The sequence below is a fragment of the Apteryx mantelli genome, chromosome 1, assembly GCF_036417845.1.
Source record: "Apteryx mantelli isolate bAptMan1 chromosome 1, bAptMan1.hap1, whole genome shotgun sequence".
Lineage (NCBI taxonomy): Eukaryota > Metazoa > Chordata > Aves > Apterygiformes > Apterygidae > Apteryx > Apteryx mantelli.
Genome location: NC_089978.1, coordinates 19,579,263 through 19,607,034, shown reverse-complemented (window position 1 = coordinate 19,607,034; position 27,772 = coordinate 19,579,263). Strand labels below are relative to the sequence as shown.

The window sequence follows — 27,772 nt, the reverse complement described above, 5'->3', positions numbered from 1 at the left end:
CCCCGCGGGGCGCCCGCCCGGGGGCGGCTCCGCACCGCGCCCCGGGGCCGGGGCCGGGGCCGGGGAGCGGGGGCGGCCGGGCCGGGGCCGAGGACGGGACCGGGGCGGGCCGGGGAGCGGGGGCGGCCGGGCCGGGGCCGGGGCCGGGGCCGGGGCCGGGGCGGGCCGGGGAGCGGGGGCGGCCGCCCCGCGGGGAGCGGGCGCGGGGCCGCCCGGCCGCGCAGGCCCGCGGCAGGGCCCAGCCCCGGCCCCGCTGCGCTGCGCCGCGCCGCTGCGGGCCGCGCTGCCGCGGGGGCCATGCGAGGCGGCCTCGGCGGGCGGCTGCGGGCCGCGCTGCCGCTGCTGCTGCCGCTGCTGCTGCCGCTGCGGGCGGCGGCGGACTCCGTGAGCGCCGAGCGGAGCCTGGCGTGGGGCCCCGGGCTGCAGGGCGAGGGGGCCCTGCCCGTGCGCTACTTCTACATCCAGGCGGTCAGCGCGGCCGGGCTCAACTTCTCCCGCTCCCCGCCAGGTACCGTGCGCTGCGCGGCCCCGGCCGCCGCTCGGCCGCCCCCGGGGGCCCCGCCGAGCCCCCGAACAGCCCGCGGCTGGCGGCAGCCAAGGCTCGGAGCGAGCGAGTCGCGCGGGGGCTGCTGCTGGCAGAGCAATGCCGGCGCTCCGCGGGTATCCTCAGTCCTGCGAGCGAGCCGCTTGAAATTTCTGCCTCTGTAGACACTGCGCGCTTGTAGCTTGCAGCATCCTATTCCTGCTCTGCTCCAGCAGCGTAATTCTCGCCTCTTGTTTGCTCGGCACAAAACATCTCAGGACGCTTCGCTTGAGGGTGGGAATTTGCTTCTGTTCTTGCAGGCCGGCAGCATGGTGCCGGTCAGTGGTTTGGGGCTTGCAAGTTGACTCCTCACACTTCCCATATGCTGGTAGTTATACTTTAGCATAAATGCTTTTGAATCTTGGATTTCATCATGAAGACAACTAGGAGGTAACGGCCCAACAAAAATCCTATGTTGCCGGTGTATATAGGGTAAACCTAGTCACTTTGCTCTATATCACTTATTAACCATTCATATTCATGGTACTGAGTGGATATCCACCATGTATACCTAGCCTTTTTGTATACTGTAGTAATTCCTGCTCTTGGAAATAATTTAAGAAGGCTGCTGCTTGTGAAATTACAGAATAGACCAAATATCTGAAAATACCTGGTGTTTACTTAAAGTTTTCCCACATACTTTGTTTGGTCTGACATAATGTGAGAAGGGTTATGCCTTTGATCTGAAAGCATCCTAGTTGCTTCTGTCTGGACTTTCTCCAGCAGCTGTTGCAACTCTGTGCTGGACTGCAGAGTTTTCCTGTAATTGTGTTAAAGAATGCAACTGCACCCTTACTGCCGGTGAATCTGAGGCTAATTCCAGCCACGCCAAGGGAGATCCTTGGGTTTGAACAACACGCTGCTAAGCTAAAAAGGTGTGAAGTTCTATTAGGTTCTCATGCTTAAATCTTCCTAGGTAAACTGATAGAAAATGTGTGCTGAGAACCTGGTTTTGATCTCAGTGTGTTCACATATGTATTTTTATTCATAAATTTGGGAATGTTTTCTGGTCCTGATGCCATCTGGTATGGAATGGCCTGCATTCATACTGTGAAATTGTTGCCTCCAAAACAAGGTGGTGTGTGCATACTGCCTATTGGGAATAGTTGTTGGCCCATGCTAACTCCTGAACCATGCCAAGAATTATTTAGGAGAGTGCCAAGGATCATTTAACAATGAGCAGAACAGTTGATCATATTCCAGTGTGCTAGCACTGTTTAGTTTATTGGTATAGATACAGGCTATAAATTTCAGTTCTCAAAGGATTTTAAATGTTCAAATTCTATTTGTAAAATGTCAGTAAGAATTATAATTACTAACATTTACCAATTAACTGCTTTCCAATGTGAACTAAATATATATCAAAATTTCCCTGTGGGGATAGCTAAATAAATCTGCATTATCATTTCCATTTCACAAATAAGAAAACTGCAATCAGAATGAGTGTGAGCTGTAGTTAAGGCTTCCCATTTGTAAAACTCGTGTTTATCTATTAAATTGTTTTGTTTTTCTGTGGATTAGAATTTTAGTCAAGTAGGCCTGCACTTATTGGTGTCCAATATGATACTTTATAGGCTATAGAGTGGATTTTAAATCCAGAAAAGTCTTCTGATTATCAAGTCTAATCGCTAGAATTAATGTGCACCATTGCCCACCACACAATAATTTCAGCCTACAGCCTGTAACTGTTTAACGCATCCTTTTAGGAATATATCAAAAAATGTAGAATTCACTTGTTCCCTGGATAAATTATTCCAATGATTAAAAAATCAATACTGAAATTATAGGTCTTACTTTAATATAAACTGCACACATTCTTCTTTGGATCCCTGGATCCCCTTATCCTTCTTTTCTGCTAGGTTTTCCACTAGGCTTACATTAAATATTCAGTCTCTTTTTTTTTTCCCCCTCCCTGCTATCGGTGGGCTTAGCTTGTTCTCGGTGGGCTTTGATATCATGGCACTGTCCCCTTATCAAATGCTTGCTGCGTCTAAACTGCCACCAACTAAAAACAGCAAGTCCTTTTGGAGCAGATCTGTGCCTTTTCATGTCTCTTGGCCAGGACAGCAGGGAACGAAGACCCTTATATTTATTTCCTGTTTTTGAGCACACTGAGGTGGAATCCAGTAATATTTGACTTGTGATTTCTCAGTCTTCACTAATTTTTATCTTTGTTCATCTGATAACAGGAAACTTCATTTTCTCTGGTAGGAAATCTTTATCCCCAGTTAAAATGTTTTATAAAAAGGGGAAGGAAGGAGATGAAGACATAATAGCAACAGAAGACTATTTTCTCTGTGATCCTACTTCATGGCATGCTCTGGATTTCAAGGTTTCTTCATCCAAATAATGCTATCCAATAATGCTTCATCTGTATCTGCTAGAGAGGGGCTACTTGGCTTAAGTCAGTGGCTTTTAAGCAAGCTGAAAAAGGTGGTTGTGACTGATAGTAACGTCTAGAAGCACAGATGACAGTTCTTTCTTTAAAGTCATTAATGGTGTCAGTAGCCAAATTCAAAGGGAGGGAACTCTTTCATTAAGAACTCTGGCAGTGTTTAGTTGAATCAGGAATGGAAATAGTCACTCACCTGAGGAGAAATGTGTCTTTCCCCCTATTTGGACTACAGCTCCTCACCGTCCTTGAGCAGAAGGCCATTCATGAGGAAGACCAGGTACCGTTCTCCCAACTCCCTGAGGTTTTCTTCTCAAGCCTTTCAAAAGACCTGCCACTGTCTCTTACCAAATGGAGTGTTTGTGCTGGCACGAGATTCAGAGACTTCAGAGTCTTGAAAAGCTGGTAGAGTGAAGAGCAGATACTTTGGCCATAAAAATATGGATCACATAAGAAGAAATGAATAAATTACTGTCCTGAATGTCTCAGACCTGCTGTACATTGTCCTTCTCATTTAATAAAACTGTTCCCAGTTCTTACATAGGGGCCCAAGTGTTTGCAGTGTCATCCTAATCTGCATCTATTCATTTTTCTCTGACCTCCAAGAAAAGTCTAAACTCATCAGAATCATTGTGAAGAATGAAGATTAAAATATTTAGTCCTTTTTTCTTCTGAAAAAGTCCTTCCCTATTGCCTTGCTTCTTATTCTACAATTCTCTGTTATGTTTCTATCATCAAATGTTGCATGGTGCAACATAACCTTGCGCAGAGCAAAGAAGAGCTGAAGGATACCTTTAGAAAGAGCCTGACTGCTCTCCGAATGGTTCTGGATATCTGAGTCATGGACAGTTTTGAAACTGGTTACAGGCTGATTTAAGGAGGAGCAAATCACAATAATGTTATTAAACAAGCACACAAATAAAGCTCCTTTATTTCCTAAAATATGCAAGGGGTGTCCTGTCATCACAGAGAATCTACACCCTGTACTGTAAGTCTCAGCATTGCAACCTTAGAGAAGCACTGGAGTAACCCAGGCATATTGACTATTTCCCAAAGAAAAAAAAAGATATCAAAAGATGTGAATCTTCATCACCAAAAACAGTATATTAAGAAGAGAAGAGATAAAGAGCTTAATGACTACAGGTCTAGAATGGCTTCAATATGAAGACAGATGGAATAGATTAGGACTTTTCAGTCTGGAAGAAGAAAACCATATGGTGATATAACACATCCTTCAAACTTATCAGTGGTATGAAGAAAACATATAGGAAGTAATAATTCATTATTTCCCATAACTTCATTTGATGCCTTATAGTTCTTGTGTTATCAGACAGAAGTTGTAAAGCAAAATATCTTCTCTATAACACAATCACATTTTAGAAGTGACTGCCATAGGATACTTTTGATGCATGAAATATCAGAGTTTTCAAATGGGGGGTTAACCTGTCATGAAAAACATCCACTGAAGGCTATTACACTTATGCTGATACAGCTTTTGATTTTAAAGTACCTCAGTTGCAGATTGCCAGAAGGGGGGAGGCAGTACCTTCAAAAGTGTTCTGTATTTGCTTCTTACAGTCTTGCCCTAGATATTCCCTGCTACAAGATACCAGATTCCCTGGTACAAGATACTGAACAGACCTTCGGTATAAAGGTCATTTAGGTTATGCTCTATGATTATATAGCCATTCTTACATTATAGATATAGTTCTATTTTATGTCATCTTGGAATATAATGAGTGGCAAATTGAGTATATGAAAGAGGCAAAACTATACTTTTCTGCCTCTTCTCTGGTGATAACTCTGCTTGCAGCTACACCACAAGTTGAGGAGCTTCCAAATTGGGTTCCAATCTGAATCAATGCTATTCACAGAGATCCAGGTTGTAGAGATCCAAAGCTGTGACCATCTTGGATCTAAACCAATATAACATTCACAGAAAATGTCCTGGAATTTAAGTCTATTAGTATTCCTTTAGCTATACTGCATAACCTTGCTGCTAATACACCTTCAACCTACCACCTAACCAAGCAGGGAGGTGTCTACCATCATTTTTTCTGAAAAGGAAATATCATATATGCAGAACAACTTTAGTGCTTCTTTACTTCTCAAAAGTTCTTGAGGTGACTTCCTGAAGTCACTATGGACTAATGCTCCATATCAACGAGATAGATCTTCTAGTGTCTCAAGACATGCCTTAATCTGCGGAAGTGCTGCCTGCCACACTGACACTAAGAAGGAATGAATGCTTACTTTATAATGATTTGACATCTTTAGCTGATGTGGGCTTTGAATAACAAGAAAACAGGGGCGGTTACAAATAATCCACATTTTATATTCTTATGTGGCAACACAAAGCAGCAGAGGGTGTGTCCAGCTTTGAGAGATTCTTCTGCTCACTGATGTTCATCACATCCGCGTTTTAAAAAGAATGCACTCCAACAACAATATCTGGAAGAATCTGTGTTACTCAAAGTAACTATTCTCTCTGTGGAGAGGCATGAAATCTGCTGTCAGGAAATACACTTTTGAAATCATAAAGATTCTGCCTAATTTAATCTGGAGGCTCTTGCACAATAATTGACTTCATCCAATTTTAAGATCCAGTGTTATAAGAGAGAAGACTTGATTGATTGTGAAAAGACTCTGGAAGTTACATACTTACATCAGAGCATTATCAGTGTCCTGTTTGTGGATCTAAGTTATGTTAGGGTATGGAGTGTATAAAAATAACTGTAAGATCTCATTCTTCTAGTTCTCTTGGGACACATTCAAGTTTTAGTTGTATCTTGATTTTATCTGAAATTGTTCAGTTTCATTTCTTTCTGTATGCTGCTTTGTGGCAACATTCATTACATTTGTTTGGTTTGCAATGCTTAGACTATAAAATATTGCAAATAATCTGTCCTTTTCTTTTTTGAAGAATAAAGATGCCTATCTGCCCTATATGACAATATATGACAGACACTGGGCAGTAGAGCAGATTTATATTTATGTGTACTCATGTTGTCCACAAAATATTCCATGCCCAGTTAAAAAGTCCCAGTGCATTAATGATGAAGCGATGGTGATCTTTAAGCGCAGGTCAGATAGATGTCCAGGAAACATCTCTATTAATCATTCTCTTATCCCTGCTTTTCAGTAGCTGGGACTTTAACTTTGCAAGCCAGTCAGCTGCAGCCCAAAGGTGAACAGTTTGTGTCTGACTCTTGCATGCTGCAGCTGCCTTTCCACAAGCTGGCAAGTATCCTTTTCTCCTGTTTTATTTTAACTTGTTTTCCTTTCTCTCTTATTCTAGAGGAAATGGTTGCTCCTCAAAGCACTAACTTGAAATCTTAGTATTAAATCTCATCTTTGCCTCAAAATACTGTTAGCCATTCTTCCTATGCTGTAACTGTTATTTGACTAGATAACTTTTTATCTTCATCTACGGGTTTTCCATTTATTAGGTATGTGATAATGATCATCAAGAAAATTTAGTAGGATGATATTCCATCATTGGAAATTAATATTTATCAACTTGATATAATCAGAAAAATTCCAGTGAAAAAATTAATTCTATGGACTTAATCCACTAGAGTTTGCTCTCTCCTTTATTTCATATATGTAATTCTAATAGCATGAAGTGCTTTTATGTTTTTATTTTCCTCTTTTCAGGAAGAACACAGTTTAAAGTGGTAATTAAAGCACTTTCTCCGAAAGAAATCAGCAGAATTTACACCCCTAAACCTTTGAATAGAAATGACGGCACATTTCTTATGCGCTATCGGATGTATGGGAGTGTCCAAAAAGGGTTAAAAATTGAGATACTTTATGGTGATAAGCATGTAGCTCGGTCTCCTTATATTTTGAAAGGTAAGGGTGGTGTTTCATTTAAGGTAATATATGATGGTAGCTGCAGAAATGCTATAAACTAATTTACTGCTAGAGGCAGAGGTGGGAAATTAGAGGTTCCTGTTTGTCTGTCCTTTTCTCCTTTTCATGGAGTCTCATCATAAATGTTCTCCTTAGTGATAATCCGTATACATTACCAGGTTACAAGACATATATACATAAGCATGTAGATTATGGCCCCTGACCTTAAGGTTCTGCATCTGAACACCTCCTCTTCTCTCTTGCATAAGGAAATGGATCTCTTCAGATTTTGTAGGGAATAAGAAGAGAGATCAATGCTTGCATTTTTACTGTAACTGATTTTTTCAAGCAGGAATTCACTTAAAGGTTGTGTTACTTCTATCTAAAGTAGAAAATCTTCCTGTAAAAGTAAGAAAATCTGTCTCAGAACTTTATTATTTAAATGTCTCTCTGTATGATTTCTAAAAGGCATGATCCTTTATAATAACAAAGATAAATTTCTCTAGCCAGATGATATTTAACCTTTTTCCTTCCCCTAGCCCAGTTTAATTCAATGCAGGTCATCACTACATAAGAATTATATAAAAGTAGGAAAAATGAAAGCAAAATATTCTCTTATTCCAAATCTGCTCCTTTAAGTTCCCTCTCTTGCTCTAAAAACAGAAAGCTGTTTAGCAAGGAAAGAAATCTAATATAAAGTTACTTCTCTGGAAAGTCTTGTTTCAGTTTAACACAATATTCTAATCAGAATGGTCATGTTTTATTTTTGTAAAATGTCCTAAATACAAACTATTCGAAATGTCTTCAAATGGAAATAAAATTGTCCTGCGTCCTCAAGGTGGTAGTTTGCTTTCCTTTTGCTGGAGCACATTTACCTGCAGCTGTGATGATATGACAGAGGACAGAACATGTTTTAATTAGAAGTCCATGAAAAGAGGTTTTTTTATACTTTATTCGGTTCTTGCTTATACCTAACGTCTCTGATCCAAAAGGACAGAAAGAATAGTTGATTATACATGGAGGAAAGCACCCTATACCAGAGGTAAAGACTACCGTACCAAATTTCTGCATTAGGTTAAAATAAAAAAGGGTAATACCTGAGCTTTAATATTTATGGCTAGTTAGAAGAATTCTTAATATTCTATGTGGTTGACAGGTGGCATAATTATGGAGCTCGGTTTTGCAGACAAATTTTACTCTGATAACAAAAAATCAAATATTTTGATTTCTGAATATAGAAAAATGTTGCAGTTTTGCTCCATTACATTGCTAAACCCCAGAAATGGTATAGGGTATGGACATTATTGTCAGTTTCTGTAGTGTAGTGGTTATCACATTTGCCTAACATGTGAAAGGTCCCTGGTTTGAAACTGGGTGGAAACACCATTTTTAACTGCATGCACCAGGACAGGCTGGGGGCTGACCTGCTGGAAAGCAGCTCTGCGGAGAAGGACCTGGGAGTGCTGGTGGACACCAGGTTAAGCATGAGGCAGCAATGTGCCCTTGTGGCCAAGAAGGCCAATGGTATCCTGGGTTGCAATAGGAAAAGTATTGCCAGCAGGTCGAGGGAGGTGATCCTCCCCCTCCACTCAGCCCTGGTGAGGCCACATCTGGAGTACTGCGTCCAGTGCTGGGCCTCCCAGTACAAGAGGGATGTGGCACTACTGGAGCAAGTCCAGCGAAGGGCTACAAAGATGATTAGGGGACTGGAGCATCTCTCTTATGAGGAAAGGCTGAGAGAGCTGGGCCTGTTCAGCCTAGAGAAGAGAAGGCTGAGAGGAGATCTTATCAATGCATTTAAAATTCTGAAGGGAGGGTGTCAAGAGGATGGGGCCAGATTCTTTTCAGTGAAGTCCAGTGACAGGACCAGAGGTAATGGGCACAAACTGAAACACAGATGCTTCCATCTGAACATGAGGAAAAACTTCTTCACTGTGAGGGTGACAGAGCACTGGAACAGGTTGCTCAGGCAGATGGTGGAGTCTCCTTCCTTGGAGATATTCAAAAGCCGTCTGGACAGGGTCCTGGGTAACCCTAGGTGACCCTGCTTGAGCAGGGAGGTTGGACTAGATGATCTCCAGAGGTCCCTTCCAACCGCAATCATTCTGTGATTCTATGATATGGTATGGTATAGATGATTTCCCATGAAAACTCTATAAAACTAAAAACTAGAAATCTGACATTTAAAAATGTGAAGCCACTCTAATTTCTGGATTTGTATGCCCATGAGTTTGGGGATCTATGATTTATTTGGAACATTCACAAATATAGAGCCTTAGTGCTTTGTTTTCTGCAGGACCAGTTTATCATGAATATTGTGATTGTCCTGAAGAAGACCCTGAGATCTGGCAGAACATTCTCTCTTGTCCATCCCAAGAACCTCGGATTTCTAAGGATTTTGCTTCTTTTCCCACCATTGACCTTCAGCGAATGCTCAAAGAAATCCCAACAAAGATTAGTCAAACAAGAGGTGCTATTGTTCATTACACTATTCTCAATAATCACATCTACCGTCGTTCCTTGGGGAAGTACACAGATTTCAAAATGTTCTCCGATGAAATGTTGCTTTCACTGGCAAGAAAGGTATCGGTTTATATCAAGACTATTAAATCACACACAGATAAGATAGTACTGAATTCTTTTTTGTATCTTCAGATTTGTAATTGCTGAAGCAGAATTTTATTTTTATTATTTCATTAAGATGACTATCACTTTAGGGATCATTGTGTAACTAGTGTAGGGGATCTGAGCTTGAGACTAATGACACTGATGGTAAATTTGCAGGAGCTAAGGCCCAATTCTGCAAACTTCATGATTTCCATGTGTGTTCCTTTCAAACCTACTTGCAGGACAGAAACTTCAAATCAGTATCTTAATCTCAGTTAAAGCGATAATGTCTACCAGGCTTATTGATTCTGTGTGACATAAGAGAACTGAAGATTATGCTTTATGTAAGATTGACAAACAGCTGTGTAATTATATGTTTGTGTTCTTATCCTTTCTTGGATATATATTTAGGTTCATCTTCCTGATGTCGAGTTTTATCTTAATGTTGGAGATTGGCCAGTTGAGTATCGAAAAGCTAATGATACACCTGGTCCTATACCTGTCATTTCGTGGTGTGGCTCTGTAGATTCAAGAGACATAGTCCTTCCAACATATGATGTAACTCATTCAACTCTTGAAACCCTACGTGGTGTCACAAATGATCTTCTTTCTATTCAAGGCAATACAGGTAAATTAGATTGTAGAGTCACAAGTGTCTTAGGAGGTTTCTTAATAGAAGCAGTTTAGTCTTTACAGATTCTAAACACTTTCAACACTGCCACTAAGCAGGTATCTAATATGGATTTAATGCCAAAATTTAATGAGTCTAGTTCACGGTATTGCTGAATTTTAACTTCAGGGTATTCAGAAAATAGTTACTGTGACCTGTCAAGAAAAGTAAATATAATTAAAGGTCCCTCTTCTCAATGAAGGACTTCAATGTGCTACTTTTAATCCATTAGTAATCCTTTTACGGATAGTGATGTGGCCCATTGTTGTAATTGTTTACATAAAAATACAAAAATGAATTTGAATCCTGGGAGAGGTAAACCAGTACTACGCTGCAGCTTCTTTCAAGTAAGAAAATACTGTTTGGATAAAAAGAATACCTTAAAGAGGGCCCTCCTGAACTGCTTTTCTAGCTTCAAAGGAAAAGTTGTTTTTGCTGACAAGTGTTTTTTCCCCCAAGGAAATTCATGAATACTTAGGGATCAGACATATGCCTAAGGAGTACAATTTGCATGAGGAGATGTTTCTTTTTATTTGAATAGTTCAGTGTTTCTCTTTCCCTTATTACTTTCTGTTTTTAAATTAACTGTTTTAATTATCAGTTTGAAGGAGTCTCAGTTTAATGATTTAGTGCAGCTGCTTTTCCAGTGAAGACATGACAAGATCCTACTCCACTTTCGCAGGTCCTTTAAGGAAATTTCCAGCAGAAGCAGAGAGAAGGAAATATTTAATGTGTTTTAGAGCAGGAAAGAAGCAGAGAGGAAGTCTTATAGGCTCTTGCTAAGTATCTTGAGGACATGGAAAGAGTACAGCCATTTTTCCCCTCGTAAGTCACTATTAAGTGACTTCTCAAAGACCTGACAAAATTGCTGGGTAACAGAAGTGGATTTTACTAAAGAGATTTTGGTTATTGGGACAGACTTTAACTATTATTTTAATTAGGTAGTTTGATTATAATCTCTTATATAGCTTTCAAGAGATTTAAAGTTAATTTAAATATAAAGTTGTTGAATGGAAAAGCAATTCCTTGTTTTTCTTTTTAAAAGTGGCTAGTTTCTTATCCCAACATTCAAGACGGAAGTCTGAGTTTAAACCCTTTGATTAATAAGTGATTATGGATTAACTAGTAGAAATCATGCCTATTTTACCATCCCTCTGAGTCTAATTCCACTGTCATAGGAAACTCATATTATTTGCATTAAACATATAATGAAAATGTCATTACTGTTCTCTTTTGTCTTATCACTCAATATTTGTAGGCCCTTCCTGGGAAAACAAAACTGAGCGAGCTTTATTTAGAGGTCGAGACAGCCGAGAAGAACGTCTCTATCTTGTCAAGCTATCCAAGGAAAATCCAGAACTACTAGATGCTGGAATAACCGGATATTTCTTCTTCAGAGAAAAAGAAAAAGATCTGGGAAAGGTTCAGCTGATGGGCTTCTTTGACTTCTTTAAGGTAGCAAGCAAATTACAGTTTTGGATAAATTTTGCTGTCAGATTCTTACCAGCTGAAAAGACACAATTTCATTTTGCTAATTCCATTCAGTAAACAAAACCGTTATGCTACATTGAGAACATTGGTTCCTACAAGATACTCTGCCACCTGTAATTAAAATCAGCGTGACACGCTTCTGAAGAAAGCCACTGTACTATTTTTTTGGAGTCCCACTGACTTCATTGATTTTTTGAGTAGAACCAGAAATTGATTGCTGATGGCCAGTTTTTTTTATTTGGGATAAATATGAAAACAATGGACAAAATTTTTAGGTGCAAATACATAATGGATGTCAGAAACAGTCCTTGTAGTAACAAGTTAGAAAAGTAGCTGGTTATTTTTGTTAAACTTCAACACACAAATTCCACTGCAACAAAAGTATAAAAAGTAAAGGGGCCAGAGCCCCATAAAAGGCAATTATAGTATATTGCAATTGAAATTCTGTTCCAGAGATTAATATATCAGAAATGCTCTAATAGCCAAGAGATCTGACAGAGCACTATATTCATGGTTACTTATAGTATAATGTTTTGGTTACTCCATATAAGTGAGAATAAATTTATTCCTTTTGAATTTAAGTAGAGTTAGTTCCAGGTTTATTTCCTTCCCAGCACTAGCCCTTGTTCTGTCACAGGGCATTTTACTGGAATACCCATCAGGAAGTCCATGTGTCCAAAATCTCTTGACTGTCAGTCCTGGGCTCAAAACACATCCTTTTCCCTTTATGGTATCCAGAACACTCTGAAACTCTGCCTGCTTATCACTAAAACAGGCTTGAAGATGAGAAGTAATATGCATAGTTGTAATTATCTCATGCATGTGCAAAGTCTTTTATATAGTCAGTGTTCCTATTTTGATTCAAAAATTTTCCCTCCTTTTTTCTCTATCTCCATATTATAGTACAAATACCAAGTGAATGTAGATGGGACTGTAGCAGCTTACAGATTTCCATACCTTTTGCTGGGTGACAGCCTAGTATTGAAGCAAGCTTCCCAGTACTACGAGCACTTCTATACTGAATTAAAACCATGGAAGCATTATGTTCCAGTTAAGAGAAGTTTAGAAGACTTGCTAGAGAAAATAAAATGGGCTAAGGTAAGTGCCATTACCAATTCAAGTTCAAAAGGATAAATACATGTGTAAACAATTTATCTTAATACTCCCTTCTTTTTGTATTTCCACATACATACTCTGCATGAGCTCTGTGTTGATATCCTGAGATAAAAGGGAGTATGTTTTGTCGTTGTTGCTATATGATGGGAAGGCCTGAATTCAAGTAACCATCTCTATTCGGGAAAATGCTTAAGAATTAACCTTAGACATGTTCAGAAGTATTCCATGATTCAGAGTGTTAATATACAGACTAATGCAGATAATTTTCAAAGAAACGCCCCAAATCCTAGAGACTAATTAATTTCTTCCACCACTTTTCTTTATATCCTGACTAGAGTAGAAGAAATCATTGGACATCCTGTTTAAATGTACCAAAAATCACTGCTCTGTAATATGCCCAGAGTAAGAGGCTGGTATTCTGTAACCAAACAAACTGATTTTGCATGACTGAAAACACCATTTGTGCTTTAAACTTAACTATTAGGTAAGAAACATAGGAAAAGATTATGTTCTGAGAATACTAAAGTTCTTTATAAAGGATCAGATGAAAACACTGAAAGCTTTGAAATAGCAAGCAACTTGAGAGCAAGTACATGCACGCAAGTGCTCATGCTGACATTACCTAAAGCTATTTTAATTGTGAATCAAGCAGAATTATTTTAAAAGCTTCATGAAGTGGGAAAGCATTGAGCTGTGTAGCATAGGAGAAGACAACAGCTGCAGCTTTGTATTCTGTGTAACTAAATACGTGTGGGAGATGTCAGACCTGCTTGTGAAAAAGCCTGGGACTTGGGCAAAACAGTAGAGCAATTGTACAAGACTGTATCATTAGTCTTTGTGACCATAAAAGCAATCCAATATGTTCCAAAATTCTGGAATTTAAACAGTGTGCTCTTGCAGTATATGAGTAACTGTACATAAAATTGCAGATCTGAATAGCTCCTTTAATAAAAAAAATTATTCTAGCCAGGATTGAGTAATTCACTGATTGCTCTATTATTCATTTCTGTTTCTTTTCAATTTTCCAGGAAAATGATGAAGAAGCAAGAAAAATTGCTAAAGAAGGACAGTTAATTGCAAGAGAATTGCTCCAGCCTCACAGGCTTTACTGCTACTATTATAAAGTGTTCCAGGTTACTAAAATAGATCATTTAATTGCTCTTCCCCAACTGCTATTGCTACAGATGCTACATGTTTCTATTCAGTCCTTATTTCAATAGCAGACATTGTTCATATTATTTACAAGAGAACAGTTAAACAGCTTTGCTAAAACTTGCCCCATCATTGAAGAGGCAACATGACACATTAGTGGTTTTACAGAATCAGAGATTTTTGACCCCCCTCTCCATCCTCACTGTCAGACCTGTTTTCAGTGTTCTGTAGGAGATAATCTGTCCAAAACTTTCTTCCTTTTTACCTGTGAACTTATCCACTCAGTGTCTCACTGAATAGCTACTCAGCTGTATTACATAACACTGGATACAAGGAAAAGAAATCCTGGAAATATGGCTAGTAGAGTGGTGAGAGGTGGTGAAGCAGGCCAAATAATCATTGCTTCCCTAGGAGAAGCAAATCTCTAAGGAGACTTAATTTTCTGTTCTCTGAAAAACTAATTTCTTTTTGCTGTCTTGCCTGTACAGGCATACCTCGCAGATATTGCGGGTTCGGTTCCAGACCACCGCAATAAAGCAAATATCACAATAAAGTGAGTCACACAAATTTTTTGGTTTCCCAGTGCATATAAAAGTTATGTTTACACTATACTGTAGTCTATTAAGTGTGCAATAGCATTATGTCTAAAAAAACAATGTACATACCTTAATTAAAAAAATACTTTATTGCTAAAAAAATGCTAACCATCATCTGAGCCTTCAGTGAGTCATAATCTTTTTGCTGGTGGAGGGTCTTGCCTCAGTGTTGATGGCTGCTGACTGATGAGGGTGGTGGTTGCTGAAGGCTGGGGTGGCTGTGGCAATTTCTTAAAATAACGCAACAATGAAGTTTGCCGCATCGATTGACTCTGCCTTTCACAAAGGATTTCTCTGTAGCACGTGATGCTGTTTGATAGCATTTTACCCACAATAGAACTTTCAAAATTGGAGTCAATCCTCTCAAACCCTGCCGCTGTTTTATCAACTAAGTTTATGTGATATTCTAAATCCTGTGTTGTCATTTCAACAGTGTTCACAGCATCTTCACCAGGAGTAGATTCCATCTCAGGAAACCACTTTCTTTGCTCATCCATAGGAAGCAACTCCTCATCCGTTCAAGTTTTATCATGAGATTGCAGCAATTCAGTCACATCTTCAGGCTCCACTTCTAATTCTAGTTCTCTGCTGTCAGCCTGTCCTTTGAAGCTTTGAAGCCAGGCATTGACTTCTCCTCTCTAGCTATGAAAGTCCTAGATGGCCTCTTCTTCCAATATAAGGCTGTTTGGTCTACATTGAAAATCTGTCGTTTATTGTAGCCACCTTTGTCAATTCTCTTAGCTAGATCTTCTGGATAACTTGCTGCAGCTTCTACATCAGCACTTGCTGCTTCACCTTGCACTTTTATGTTATGGAGATGGCTTCTTTCCTGAGACCTCAGGAACCAACCTCTGCTAGCTTCAAACTTTTCTTCCGCAGCTTCCTCACCTTTCTCAGCCTTCACAGAATTAAAGAGAGTTAGGGCCTTGCTCTGGATGAGGCTTTGGCTTAAGGGACTGTTGTGGCTGGTTTGATCTTCTATCCAGACCACTAAGACTTCCTCCATATCAGCAATAAGGCTGCTTTGCTTTCTTATCATTCGTGTGTTCACTGGAGCAGCACTTTTAATTTCCTTCAAGGACTTTTCCTTTGCATTCACAACTTGGCTACTTGTTTGGCGCAAGAGGCCTCGCTTTCAGCCTGTCTCAGCTTTCAACATGCCTTCCTCACTAAGCTTCATCATTTCTAGCTTTTGATGTAAAGTGAGAGACGTGTGACTCTTCCTTTCACTTGAACACTTAGAGGCCATTGTAGGGTTATTAATTGCCCTAATTTCAATATTGTTGTGTCTCAGGGAATAGGGAGGCCCGAGGAGAGGAGAGAGATGGGGGAATGGCCGGTCGGTGGAGCAGTCAGAACACACACAACACTGATCGATTAAGTTCACCGTCTTCTATGGGCGCGGTTCATGGCGCCCCAAAACAATTACAATAGTAACATCAAAGATCACTGATCGCAGATCACCATAACAGATATAATAATAAAGTTTGAAATATTGTGAGAATTACCAAAATGTGACACAGAGACATGAAGTGAGCACATGCTGTTGGAAAAATGGTGCTGATAGACTTGCTTGATGCAGGGTTGCCACAAACCTTCAATTTGTAAAAAAACTCAATATCTGCAAAGCGCAATAAAGCAAAATGCAATAAAATGAGGTATGCCTGTACAGAGTTAGATCTCAACTGCAGCAGTCACAGGTTGACACAATGTTTGACACTGTTCAGTGTACAAGAATGACAGCATTATCTGCATAACATGGTTGGAGGCACCAATAATGACAATATTCAAATTGACATTAATAATAGGATGGGATAATATTAAAGGAGGTTTTCAGAGGCAATGTAGCCTATTAGTAGGTGTATTATAAACACACCTTGTAAACAGGTTGTAAACAATGATATAAGGAGCTGGGATAAAGGCAAGCTTCGGAGTGGAAGGGAGGAGGAGAACTCTGTTTCATGAATTGTATGTTGATGCTTTCAGCATTCTTAAATGTTGTTTACATATTTCAGAAATATGCCAAACGCCAAGCCAGCAAACCTGAAATACGGGATGGAATGGAGCTTGTACCTCAGCCTGATGACAGAGACTCAGTATGCAGCTGCCACAGGAAACAGCCTTTAAGGGAAGATCTATAACTGTACCGGATGGAGAAAATCACTCATTTATGATGCAAGAATTTAAATAGGATTTAAGCTGTGAAATCTAAGACACTTAGGCACTAGCAAACATTCTTAGTTAAGTATTCTATTGTATTTACATATTCTTTTTCACACTGACTCCGATCTGCAGTGTTGGTTCCCACAATTTGGTCTCCATGAGCACCACCAGACAGGTACTGAACCTGTAATGGGGAGCCTCTGGGGGACTTGTCTGCTGTGCTGGATCATCAGGAAGAAGAGCACAGTGCTGCTCCTGGTCCAGCTGGAACCTAGGTACCACAGTTGTATGGGGAGCCAGTCATCCACAAGAGATCTTCCATGAGTCAGTGCAAATTATTCTAAAGGAGCATTTGCAACATACTAAAAGAGTGTTATGATTTCTTCATAAAGTTTACCTCAGTGTTAGAGTGATTCTTGTATACAAAACAGTTTTCTAACTAGACAAATAAAATTAGTATTTGAGATTTACAGTTTTCAGATCTGGTGTGGTGCTGAGACTATTTTGGGGTGTATGATAGATAACAGAATAGAGAATGCATGATTTGATATTTATCAGTTTCAGAAGAAAATGGAGGGGGCAAGATCAAAATAATGTTTTTACAAGCATTTTACAATCATCGTGGTGGTGAGTCACCAAAATTAAATGCTCCTTTAAAGCAGATTGTGTAGCTATCACAATTACAGTGCTTTGAGTGCCAAGATACTAAAGACCTGTTCCCTGCTCTGCCACTGACCGTGTCTGTGAATATAGGCACAGATCCACAAAAGGACATAAGAACTTCAGGTGGGAGCTGGGTGAAATATAGGCATGTTCAACAGTACAGTCCACAGTATTCTGGGTTACCTGAGCATTCGTGCATCTGAAGTCTGTTAGTAAAGTTTTAGAGTACCTAGGTTTCACTTCTGTGTAAAGCTAAAGATGCCACCATCTTTTTCACGTTGGTTCATGAGCTACTTTTTCCGGTGCCTAAGTCCCCTAAAGGGAGCTTATCCATTTTCTGAATTTACATCATACCTACCTAACCTTATACTGACAGCATTGAATTCAGCAGACAGCGGATCAGCTATCACTGTTTTAGTTCAAACATATGACAGAAAAAGCTATGCTGTGTTTTCCATGTAATAGTCTAGGGGTTAGAGGCCACACTGAGCTATTGGGAAACCAAGTGTCTGTGTCCTCCTTGGTTTGATGCAAACCTGTTTTTTTCAGAGTACCTTAGCTCCAGACTGTAGAAGAGTTCTTCCATTCTTCAGCTGAAGGTGTGCAGTCATGCAGCTTAAGACAAAAAATTCGCAGAGCCACAAAGAGGAGGCCAGAGCACAGCAATGGAGTGTGTCTTTGGGTGAGGAGGAGGAAAAATCCTGCTCCTGGATGCTGTTCCCAATGCCTCTGCTGATTTTTACCCAAGAGACTGTTTACTTCAAAATGTGTAAACAGTCCTGGAAAGAGGGACCAGAAGCCAAATCTCCCCCCTCCCATCATGAATAGCTGACTGGCCAAGGTGTAACAGCTGGCTTCCTGATTCAAAGCCAGCTTGCAGACTCCTGATAAAAACCCATTCAAAGTTGGTACCTTACTTAAATTCAAATTAACTTGGAAGTGTAGGGCACTGAAGAACAGCTAAAGCAGACAGGAAAACAAATTAAAACAAAATAAACCATGAGTTCAGTCGGGCTGAAAACATCCAAGGCAGGTGCTGAAAGCTACCTGCATTGCCAAACCCATTGCTCTCACCTTACTCTTAAGGTTCTTCCAGGAGGCAAGCACAAAACTATTGGGTGTTTATACAGTGACAAAACTGCAGTGAGCCCTCAGTCCAAAACAGGGATTTCTGAGAATGCCTCAGCCTTCTAGCCGTATGTGGCAGTTGTGTTGTGCCTGTGCAGCCTACAGGCCCCCATTCCCGCCCTCTGCGTTTTCTCCTTGGCTAATGCAGCGCGTCTGAGCAGCCTCCTGCTCAGCTGCACTCCGATAAGCGCTTGCAGGGACACCTAACACTCCCCGCGCAAAAGGGAATGAAAGCATCTTAACACTGTGGACTCCTCCAGTCGCTTAGGTGCCCAACATTTAGCGCTGTAAAACTCATGCAGGTTTCATTGCTAGTTCTACGCTGCAAGTTACTATAATAAAATACACAAAACAAAAATTGTGTACTAGAACAGGAATAAAGACCACATTTTTCAGCGTGCTAAATATGGAGAGAACCTCAGGTCTCTGAAGAGATTCATGCAACTGTCCTTCAGTCACTTATTGCATTAGGCTGCTTAAGAAAAAACATGAAACATCTTGCTCTGTCATCCTCTTTGTCGTAGTTGTAACACTAGTATAAATAGTGGTTGTAATTTTATTTAGATCAGTTATAGAACTTCTGACTATAAATATATGTTCAGTTCATCTGGCATGAAATTTTCTATATCAAAATTCAGAAACAGGGTTCCATTGCTGAAGCAGACACTGAAAACTCAGTATGTGTTCCCTTTTCCTCCTCTGTGTACAGTAATTTTTACAATTAATCTTATGATATACCCGTTATACTACATGCGTTTTATACTTATCAATATGTATGGAAGCTGTGCTCAGCAAGGGCAATTAAGCATATTAGGTGGTTGAAACAACAAAGTTTTCCCCCTCACGCACACATATTTCAAATCAAAAGTCCAAAAATGATCTGTTTTTACTTTAAAAAATGATGGGGGGATAGGGGAAGACAAGACACCTACTATACAGATCTTTGCAAATATCTGTGTAGGAAAACTTGCCTTGCCTGAAACAAAAGTAAGTCTTTTAAATTGGAAGAAAAATATCGTAAAATCTATATGGTCGTGAATTTGGATAAATGTGAATATTTCATTTCTCCTTTTATCCCCTCCTCACAAAAAGGGGAAAGAATTATTCTAAACCTGTCTCCCTCCCCCCCAAAATCATTTGATTTTGTAATAAGCATCCTTTCCACGCAGAAAACTAGTTTGTCACAAAATGCTTTACAGATGCTTTTATAGCTCACAGGCAAGAAATAGCCTGAAAAATATGAATACATTCATCTTCCCGCCAAAAATTAAAAAAACAGTAGGGACATAGTAGCACTTTCATTAAAAGCGCTTAGTAATTTGAGGAAATCTGGTTTGATTTAGAGCTCCAGATTTTCCAAAGATAAAAGAAGGTAAGGTAAAGCCTCTCTTGTTTCAATTGGTACTGTATGCAATTTCAATTGTAATAATGAGCAATCATAACAACTGTCCCTGCAGGCCAGAAAAGATGTCCAATGTATTTTAGTTTGATGACAGGATTAACTCATTGGCCTGGTGTCTTACAGAAATTGTTAAATATTCAATAGTACCTGTTTGCACATGTAAAGTGTAATACATAGTGTACATGATTTTATAAACTACATACATAAATTAGAGTTCTGTTATTGCGCTGTAGTTCTGGAACAGCACTCAGTAAATCTCTTGCATACCTAGCAAGTGGTAGTAATTTAAAAAAATTTATCGTACCACAGCACTGAATTTTGCTACGGTAACTTCAGCTTTTAATGCACAACATAGGAATTACTACTGTAAAGTGAAATCTTCAGTTTTAAAAAACTGTGGCGAAACTATCACTGATGATGCAGACAGGCTTATTTCTTTGGAATGGTATGTCCTAGAGTCCAGGGCCAACATTTTCAAACATAGCTATATAAAAGTGGTCTGACTTCTATAAATGTTGGTCATGCAGAACCTATACCAAAATCCACTTACGTTCCCTGCTTTCAAATACCTTTAACATTAATGGTAGCTTCATATAGTGAATACTTCAGAAAAACAGTCTTTTATGTTATCTATTCACCTAATATATTTAGGCAACCACATCTGGAAATACTTATCTAACCTTAATTTCATCCTGAAATGAGAACCAGTAAATAATGATCTATTGACCATGAAGGAGACATAAATTCAATCAATTTGCAAACCATATTTTTTGAGATTTACTTGAAGATAACTAATATACTACAGTTTCATAACAGTATTGTGTCAAGGTCTGCCTTGTAGATTCATAATTAAAAAAAAAACTATAAGCAAGTCTGATGGAATGTTAGATTCCAACATCAATCCTGGGAAGCATACGCCTGACATTTATTACATTAGAAAGTAAACTATTTAGTCAGGGAGGAGAGCTGACAGGGAAAATATATATCACCTGTTTGAGCATGTTTGAGAAGCTTGCAAAGAAATGATAATAAAGAAAAGATGCATTACATAAACCTAGGATATTATCAGCTCCTTTACCACTTCAGGTCTTCAAAAGTGTGCAGTGGTGAAGTGCAAGATTTTATTTGAATACATTATTAAGTTCACAAGATTTAACCACAAGAATCTTTTTCTCTGCAGACATTTTTGTAGCATACTAACAAGGGTATGTGAATACTAATGCCTGGCTTTTGTTCCGAGTTGATTATGTAAGAAAATCTATGCTCTAAAGAGCTATGGCACTAACTTTGTATTTTGCTTTTAAGGCAAAAGGGATTATTTTGTGTGTCTGTTTGAAGACATTTGAGGGCTACATGCCTTAATCCTGTCCCATCATGCAAGTGGTGGTAAGTGAGAGGTGCATTAGCAAGAGTGTGGCTAGCAAGTCAAGGGAAATATTTCTTCCCCTCTATTTGGCAGTTGTGAGACTGCACCTGGAGTACTGTATTCAGTTCTGAGCTTCCCAGTACCAGAAATACATTGATGTAGTGGAGGGAGTCCAGGGGAGGGCCACTAAGATGATTAGGGGTCTGGGGCACACGATGTATGAGAAGAGGCTGAGAAAGTGTTTTTTTTCAGCCTTAGAAAAGGCTGGTGGAAAGATTACATTGCTGTCTACATATATCTGAGGGGAGGGTGTAGAGAAGATGAAGTCAGGCTCTTCCCAGAGGTGCGCAGGGGAAGGCAACAAACAACAGACGCAAGCTGCAGCGTAGGAAATTCCAATTAGATAAGGAAAAAAAAAATCACATTGAGATTGGTCAAATACTGGACAGAGAGGTTGTCGCTACTCAGAATTCAACTGAGCAAGGCCCTGAGCAAACTCATCTTATTGAACCTGCATTCAGTGAGGGCTTGGACAACATGACCTCCAGATGTCCCTTCTGACCTGAATTATTCTGTGAACTACATTTCAGTTATACAACAAGCATTTATCCAGTCACATAACAGAAGGGTAAAAGGACACAGTTCTTGAGTGTCTCCAACAGGCTAAGTGGCTTTCCTCTGCTGAGACTTTTGACAGTATTCATGCATATGAATATATGATAATATTGATTGATAATATTGACTAAGTTATGCCAGTATGTTAATGTTAAATTTTAAGATTATAAAACTATTCTCGCAATATGACATAGTTGTGCAGTACACATATGACTCAATGGAAATAAGATATATTGCATTACATGCTTCAACTGATTGAAATTGCAAGACCTCAGCTTTCAAGAAGCTGAATATACCCATTACACATATAAGACAATTACAAAGGATTTTGAGTACAGTTATGAACCAGCGAAGCAATTAATTGTAAGTAGTCACAGGGAATATTAATGTACTTAAAAGTTACACATACACTTAAATGCCAGTGTACTCAGTGTAGGCCAGCAAACTCCCAATACTCTCAGAAAACCCACCAGGATCCATCTGTTGCACATATTTGCAATGTAGCCTAGAGATGTTCAAGACACCTCAACAGAATACCAGAAAAGCCTATCTGAAGTAACATAGAGCTTCATAAGGTTATCTTATTACTAAAAACCTGCAGAAAAAATTCTGGATGGAACCTGTTAAAACTTAGTCAATTCAAGCTATACTTGTAAGATCATATTTTCCACTTATAGCTTATGCCACACAGATGTTTGTTTGATTTGCCACCTTAGGACCTAATAGCTGGGATCAACCAAAATGATCCTTATCAAGTCAGTATCCTGCAGGTCTGACATCTGATTTCTTCTTGCATGTTACTCATGCCAAAGTTTTCACTGTTGCAATAGAAAGAGATCCGAGCACAGCATTAACTTCAACATGAAAGCCTGCTTGCCATTAGATTTTTGCTGACATAGTGAAAATGGGGTAGAGCGAAAATCGTTTTTGCTCCTAAGTGATGAAGCCATTCTGGTCAAAACCATAAGCTGTCACCTCACAGGAAAGGTAATTTTGCCAGTATAGTTCATTTCATTTGATGAAATGAAATATTTGCAAAAAGAAAAAAAAAAAGCAGCAAACCAACCAAAAAACTGCTCTGCTGGTAAAAGTTGTTACTTTTTTTAAGGAAACTATGATGTTACAGATACTCTGGTATACTCTTTTCAGGGAATACAGAGCATGTGAACTTTACAAGTAAAATACATTTAAAGAGATACACCAGGGCAATTTCACTCTATACTGTATCACTGCACACTAATATCGAACTCTGAGATTAGATAATTCACAATTGTAAAATTAAGGGTCAGGGTTTCACAGTAAAGCTTTATCAGCCTAAATACAAGATACAGAAGAGTCCACTAAACATCACCTCTGAGATAACTATGCATGCAAAATCCTATATAGAAATTCAACTAATTCTGGCAGAAGTCCTTAAGATAATTTACTTAAGCTATTTGGCACAGTGGTTTATTTAAAAAATGACAAGAATGTCCTTTGCTAATGCAAGCTGCATCTCTGCCACTGAGTTCTGTTTTTTTCTGCCATCTGAACAAAGCTGTTTTAATGTGGACCAGCCCCCACTTACCAACTCCAGCAAGCCTTTTCTTACACCTATTCCATCTTATTTACATCATTAGACATTTTCTCTCTCCGTTTAAAGATTCACTTGTGTCTGTAAGGCACTGTAGTCACGCTGGCCAGGAAGCGTCTGAATTCAAGCTGAAAAGTAGGTGTAAATCTAAAGAACCTGATTTGTACTTAATGGCAATTATCTTTTCATTCTTAAAAACAAAAACTGGCATTTGCAGGCTGTACAGATCAAGCAGATATGATTTCATGATGTATTGTAAATATCTGGCACTACTTAAATGCAAGTAGTGCATACATAAGATGCAGAATAATTCTGAATGTTTCTTATGAAATAGTTTCGAAATTATGATTACTTGCAAGAAAAGAAGTGTTCCTGTGATAAATGTTGTTTCAAATAAAAATCGTCCCAAGTATCCAGAAAAAATGCAATTTTTGATAACTCTTAATAATACTATATGTATACTGAATTGTTCATTGGAATTAAAACAGAAGCTATTGCTATTTAAATATTCTTTTGCAAGATAATAAATTTCACTTGTCACAGCTCCATTCTAGTCACAGAAACACATACAAGCAATTGGATCTTTTATTTCAGAATGAATTAGGCCACAGGAAAATTGGCTTTTCCCTGTAAAACTTGTATTGAACAACTCCAAACAGGCAATCTGTCCACTGGAAGATGCCAATTTGAATAAAGTCTACTCTAGCAACAGCTGCTATCGTATGCCTGTTCATGAACCAAAGTGAAATGAGATTTGGGTGAAGTCTTTCATGAACAAACTGTAAGTATGATTACCAAACAAATTCAAGAGAGTTACGCCTACTTTTCAGCTTGAATTACAGGAAGTTTCTGGCCAGTGCATACTTGAATTTGATGACTGAATTACCCTCATAAGCAGTGGGTGGCTTCTCCATTCCAGTCAGAAGTTAGTGTTACTCTAAATCAAAACAACTCTTCTGCTAATAAGTTATCACTTCCAACTTTCTCAAGCAGCTATGGTCCACTATCAACTGTTTGCTGTATTTATTTAATGTATGTTACACCCTGCTTTGATGACATGCACTAATGTGTAATAGTTGTCAAACTGGATCTGTTAAGTAGATTACTAGGTGCAGTTGTCATCAGTTCCTTGATGGATTATCTTGTTACGGATGTCATTATAAAATCACCTCTGATGGGGAATACAAATGACATTCACATGGAAGGACCAGATCTTGGTCTCATTAGAATAAATGGCATAAGGTTTTTGCCTAGTGAATTCATGTTTGTAATAAAAAATAAGGTTACCTGATCCAATGCAATAATTACGTGAGTGAAAAACCCATTAATCACAGACAAGCAAAAAATCAGCTTGAATCTCTTTCCATTTGAGACACAGGGCATCTTCTGAGACTGGCTAAGGAGCTTCTATTCCAAGTGAATTAATGGAAGATGTGACTGCATAGCATCTTGTAAAATTGTCCCTAAACCAATTCCCACCATTTGTCAAGAGTGGCCAACAACCTAAAGCAAGTAAGAAATGATATGCAAAACTGTCAAAGTTATGGAGAACAAACTTTTATTGCTCTTGTCAGATTTATTAGTTTCTTATTTTTATACCACAAAATAAAATTTTAATAATCAATGTCCAGGTATGAAGAGCCAAATGAAAGTAGCTGATAAACTATACAATATCCATGGGAACTGAGCAACATCAGCTCTCACTGAACCCATACAATGTTTGGCCTTTGAAAATTACACTGTATCAGATTGCAGCCTCATGCATGGGTCTGAGAGCAAGATGATCTGTTTGTAAAGAATTCTTAGTTCTACCGAAAAGGAGAAAATATGTAATGAAACTGGTCACTTAAATAACATTTTCTGGGGCTTACCGTTTAAAATGGTTTATTTGGGTTTTATTGCAAAAGCTGTGTTAATCATTTTATTAATTTTGGACTTCATGAAGTGGCTCACTATGCTACATTGTCCCAAATTCATAAAAGGTTAAAATCTCTTTCCTGTAACTCAGAGATTTCACTAGAAATAAATATTTTCTGATAAAATAAATATATTCTGATAATGCCCAAGACTTGAAGTGGGCTGCCTGTAAGAGAAGACAGAAAGAACTAAGGTAAGGTCCTCTTTCACACTGGAACATTGTAATTCAATTGAAGCATACTCTGTAAAGTTTCTCTTCTTTGCTTTCTTGAAAAGTCATCAAACGTGAAGATTAAATTGTCCATTGACTGCTGAGAGAGACTTTTAGTTATGATTAAGAGCAAAGAAAACAAATCCTGACAGATAACTGGTCAAATTAGCATTCCTGCTTCATAGGAATACCTACCCTGGCACTGAGCTAGCAGATACTGCCTCCATTACCATCTCGCGATCTGAGAGCCTCTCTGCTGGCATTTCCCGGTTAGCAGGCAGAATGCACTCACAGAACAGAAACTAGCCCCTATATTCTCAGTTAGGCTAGCTTTTAGTACAGGGTCCTCTGTTCTTCCAATGAAAAATGTCACGTATTTATCTTTGCATCTACACATTTGCATAATAATGTACATACATTTGTATTCTCTCTGTATTGCCAAACACTAGTATTTGTCTGGATTTAGCTTTGCATTTTAATTTAATATGGAATTACATATAATTACTTTGTCTAATAAATTTGAATTTTGCATACTGATGGCAATGAAGGCCTCTGGAAAGATTTGGCTCCTAAAACTGGCCTGAGCACCCTTCAAAATGTATCTTATGAGTTAGCATACTTCAGCCCACTGTCACACAGAACTCACGCTACTTACACAGCTTTTCGATCGCTGTTTCAAAGTCTCTCAGACCAAGTTGCAATGTCATTAGTAAATCTTGGGTGGGTTTCTTTTCGTGCTTTATGTCTGCTCTTTTGTACAAGGATTTTGAATCTTGTTGTTACATAAAAGGCAAAAGTTTTGTTGAGACAGTGTCTCCAGGGCTTACTCAGTGCACATATTCCTTCCTGCTCTTTTATCTATCTAATTGTCACAGCATTAACTATATTTAAAGATCTCCTTTATAATCTTTTAGTTATGTTTTGCATTTGATAACAAAGAAATAATTCTAGATAATATGCTGCATGATAAGAAAGATTAATTAACCAAAATGAAATAAAGTCTCTTCTTTCTTGCTCCAGTTAATTTTAAAATTCCCATTATCTGGGGCTGGATCTATAGAGTGAGTATGGTCATCTATCAGACCTTCAAATTATTGACAAAAAAGGAAAATAAAAGCTTAGGGAGCTTTGGGGTAGTACCCAAGTTGCTACAACATTGAACTGATCATGTGACAGAGTAAGCTATCCAGAAATAAAGAGACTGATTAGGTCATCTGATAATCTCTATTTTAAAAAACAGAGACTTGTTTACTTATGAAAATGATACACCTTGCATAAAGATACAAAGAGAAATACAAAACCATTTAAAAAGAGATTAAGCAAGAGATTCAACTGAACGCCTTCAACTGACATCGAAACCCCAAAACCTACATTGCTGTCAGTGGCTTTCCTTCTTAGTACAGTATTATTTGGGAAATGGTATTTTTTTGACAGGGAGAATACAACTGATGTTTCCCTTCCTGAATGCTCATGATTCAACGATCATTTACACGATTAAGCTATTCAGTAATAGCAGTCATATACTGAACACAAACTAAAAAAAAACCCCTGCTGCTTCAGTTGACCTATATAGGAGAGTAATCCTAACCCAAATATACGGCCATTTCCCTTCGGCCCTTGCTTACAAAGGTGTAAACGGGGGCGGGAGGCGAAGGGAGGGAAAATGGCGCGTGTGGCCCTGGCGCCGCGGCGGGGGCGAGGCGCGTCCCGTCCCGTCCCGTCCCGCCCGCGCCGCCGCCCGCTGCTCGCCCGCCGCTCCGGGGGAGGCAGGCTCCTCGCCCGACTCCCGGCTCCGTCAGGGTTATCTGCACTTTGCTACGCCCAGCTCAAGACACTGATAAAGCTCTCGCCTCCTCTGCTGGAAAGCGGCGCCCCTGCAGGCTGTGCGGCAGGGCAGGGCGCTTTGCCCGGGGAGAGCAGCGGGCGGGCTGGTGACTGCATTAGCACCTATTTAAGCTCAGGAACGGGGACAGCTTCGTGTCCCCGGCGACGCCGCCGCGGTTGCGGAGAGCCGGGCGAGCCGTTGGGGCGCGCCTCCCCGCGGGCCGAGGCGGCGGCGGCGGCGGCGGCCCGTTCGCCGGGTGGCGAGGGCAGGTGGGCCGCGACGCGCTCGCCGGGTGACAGCAGCGGAGCTGCGCCGCGGGGGCCGCCCGGGGCGCCGGCCCGCGAGGGGGCGGCACAGCGCGGGGCCAGAAGATGGCGGCGGCGTCTCCGGCGGGGGCCGCGGCGGCCGGGGCGCGGGGTTGTTCCCTGGGGCTGGGAGCCGGCGCCG

At 39.8% G+C, this 27,772-nt stretch overlaps 1 protein-coding gene across 1 annotated transcript; it reads left to right on the top strand.

Moving 5' to 3' along the window:
- The first annotated feature begins 288 nt into the window (after positions 1-288).
- On the top strand, positions 289-17,104 carry POGLUT3 (protein O-glucosyltransferase 3). The gene is made up of 8 exons (XM_067289643.1): positions 289-508; positions 6,633-6,830; positions 9,127-9,413; positions 9,849-10,065; positions 11,366-11,562; positions 12,502-12,696; positions 13,743-13,847; positions 16,478-17,104. Exons 1-8 carry the CDS (start codon positions 298-300, stop codon positions 16,601-16,603), a joined length of 1,536 nt encoding a protein of 511 aa, XP_067145744.1. The 5' UTR covers positions 289-297; the 3' UTR covers positions 16,604-17,104.
- The last annotated feature ends 10,668 nt before the right edge of the window (positions 17,105-27,772 follow it).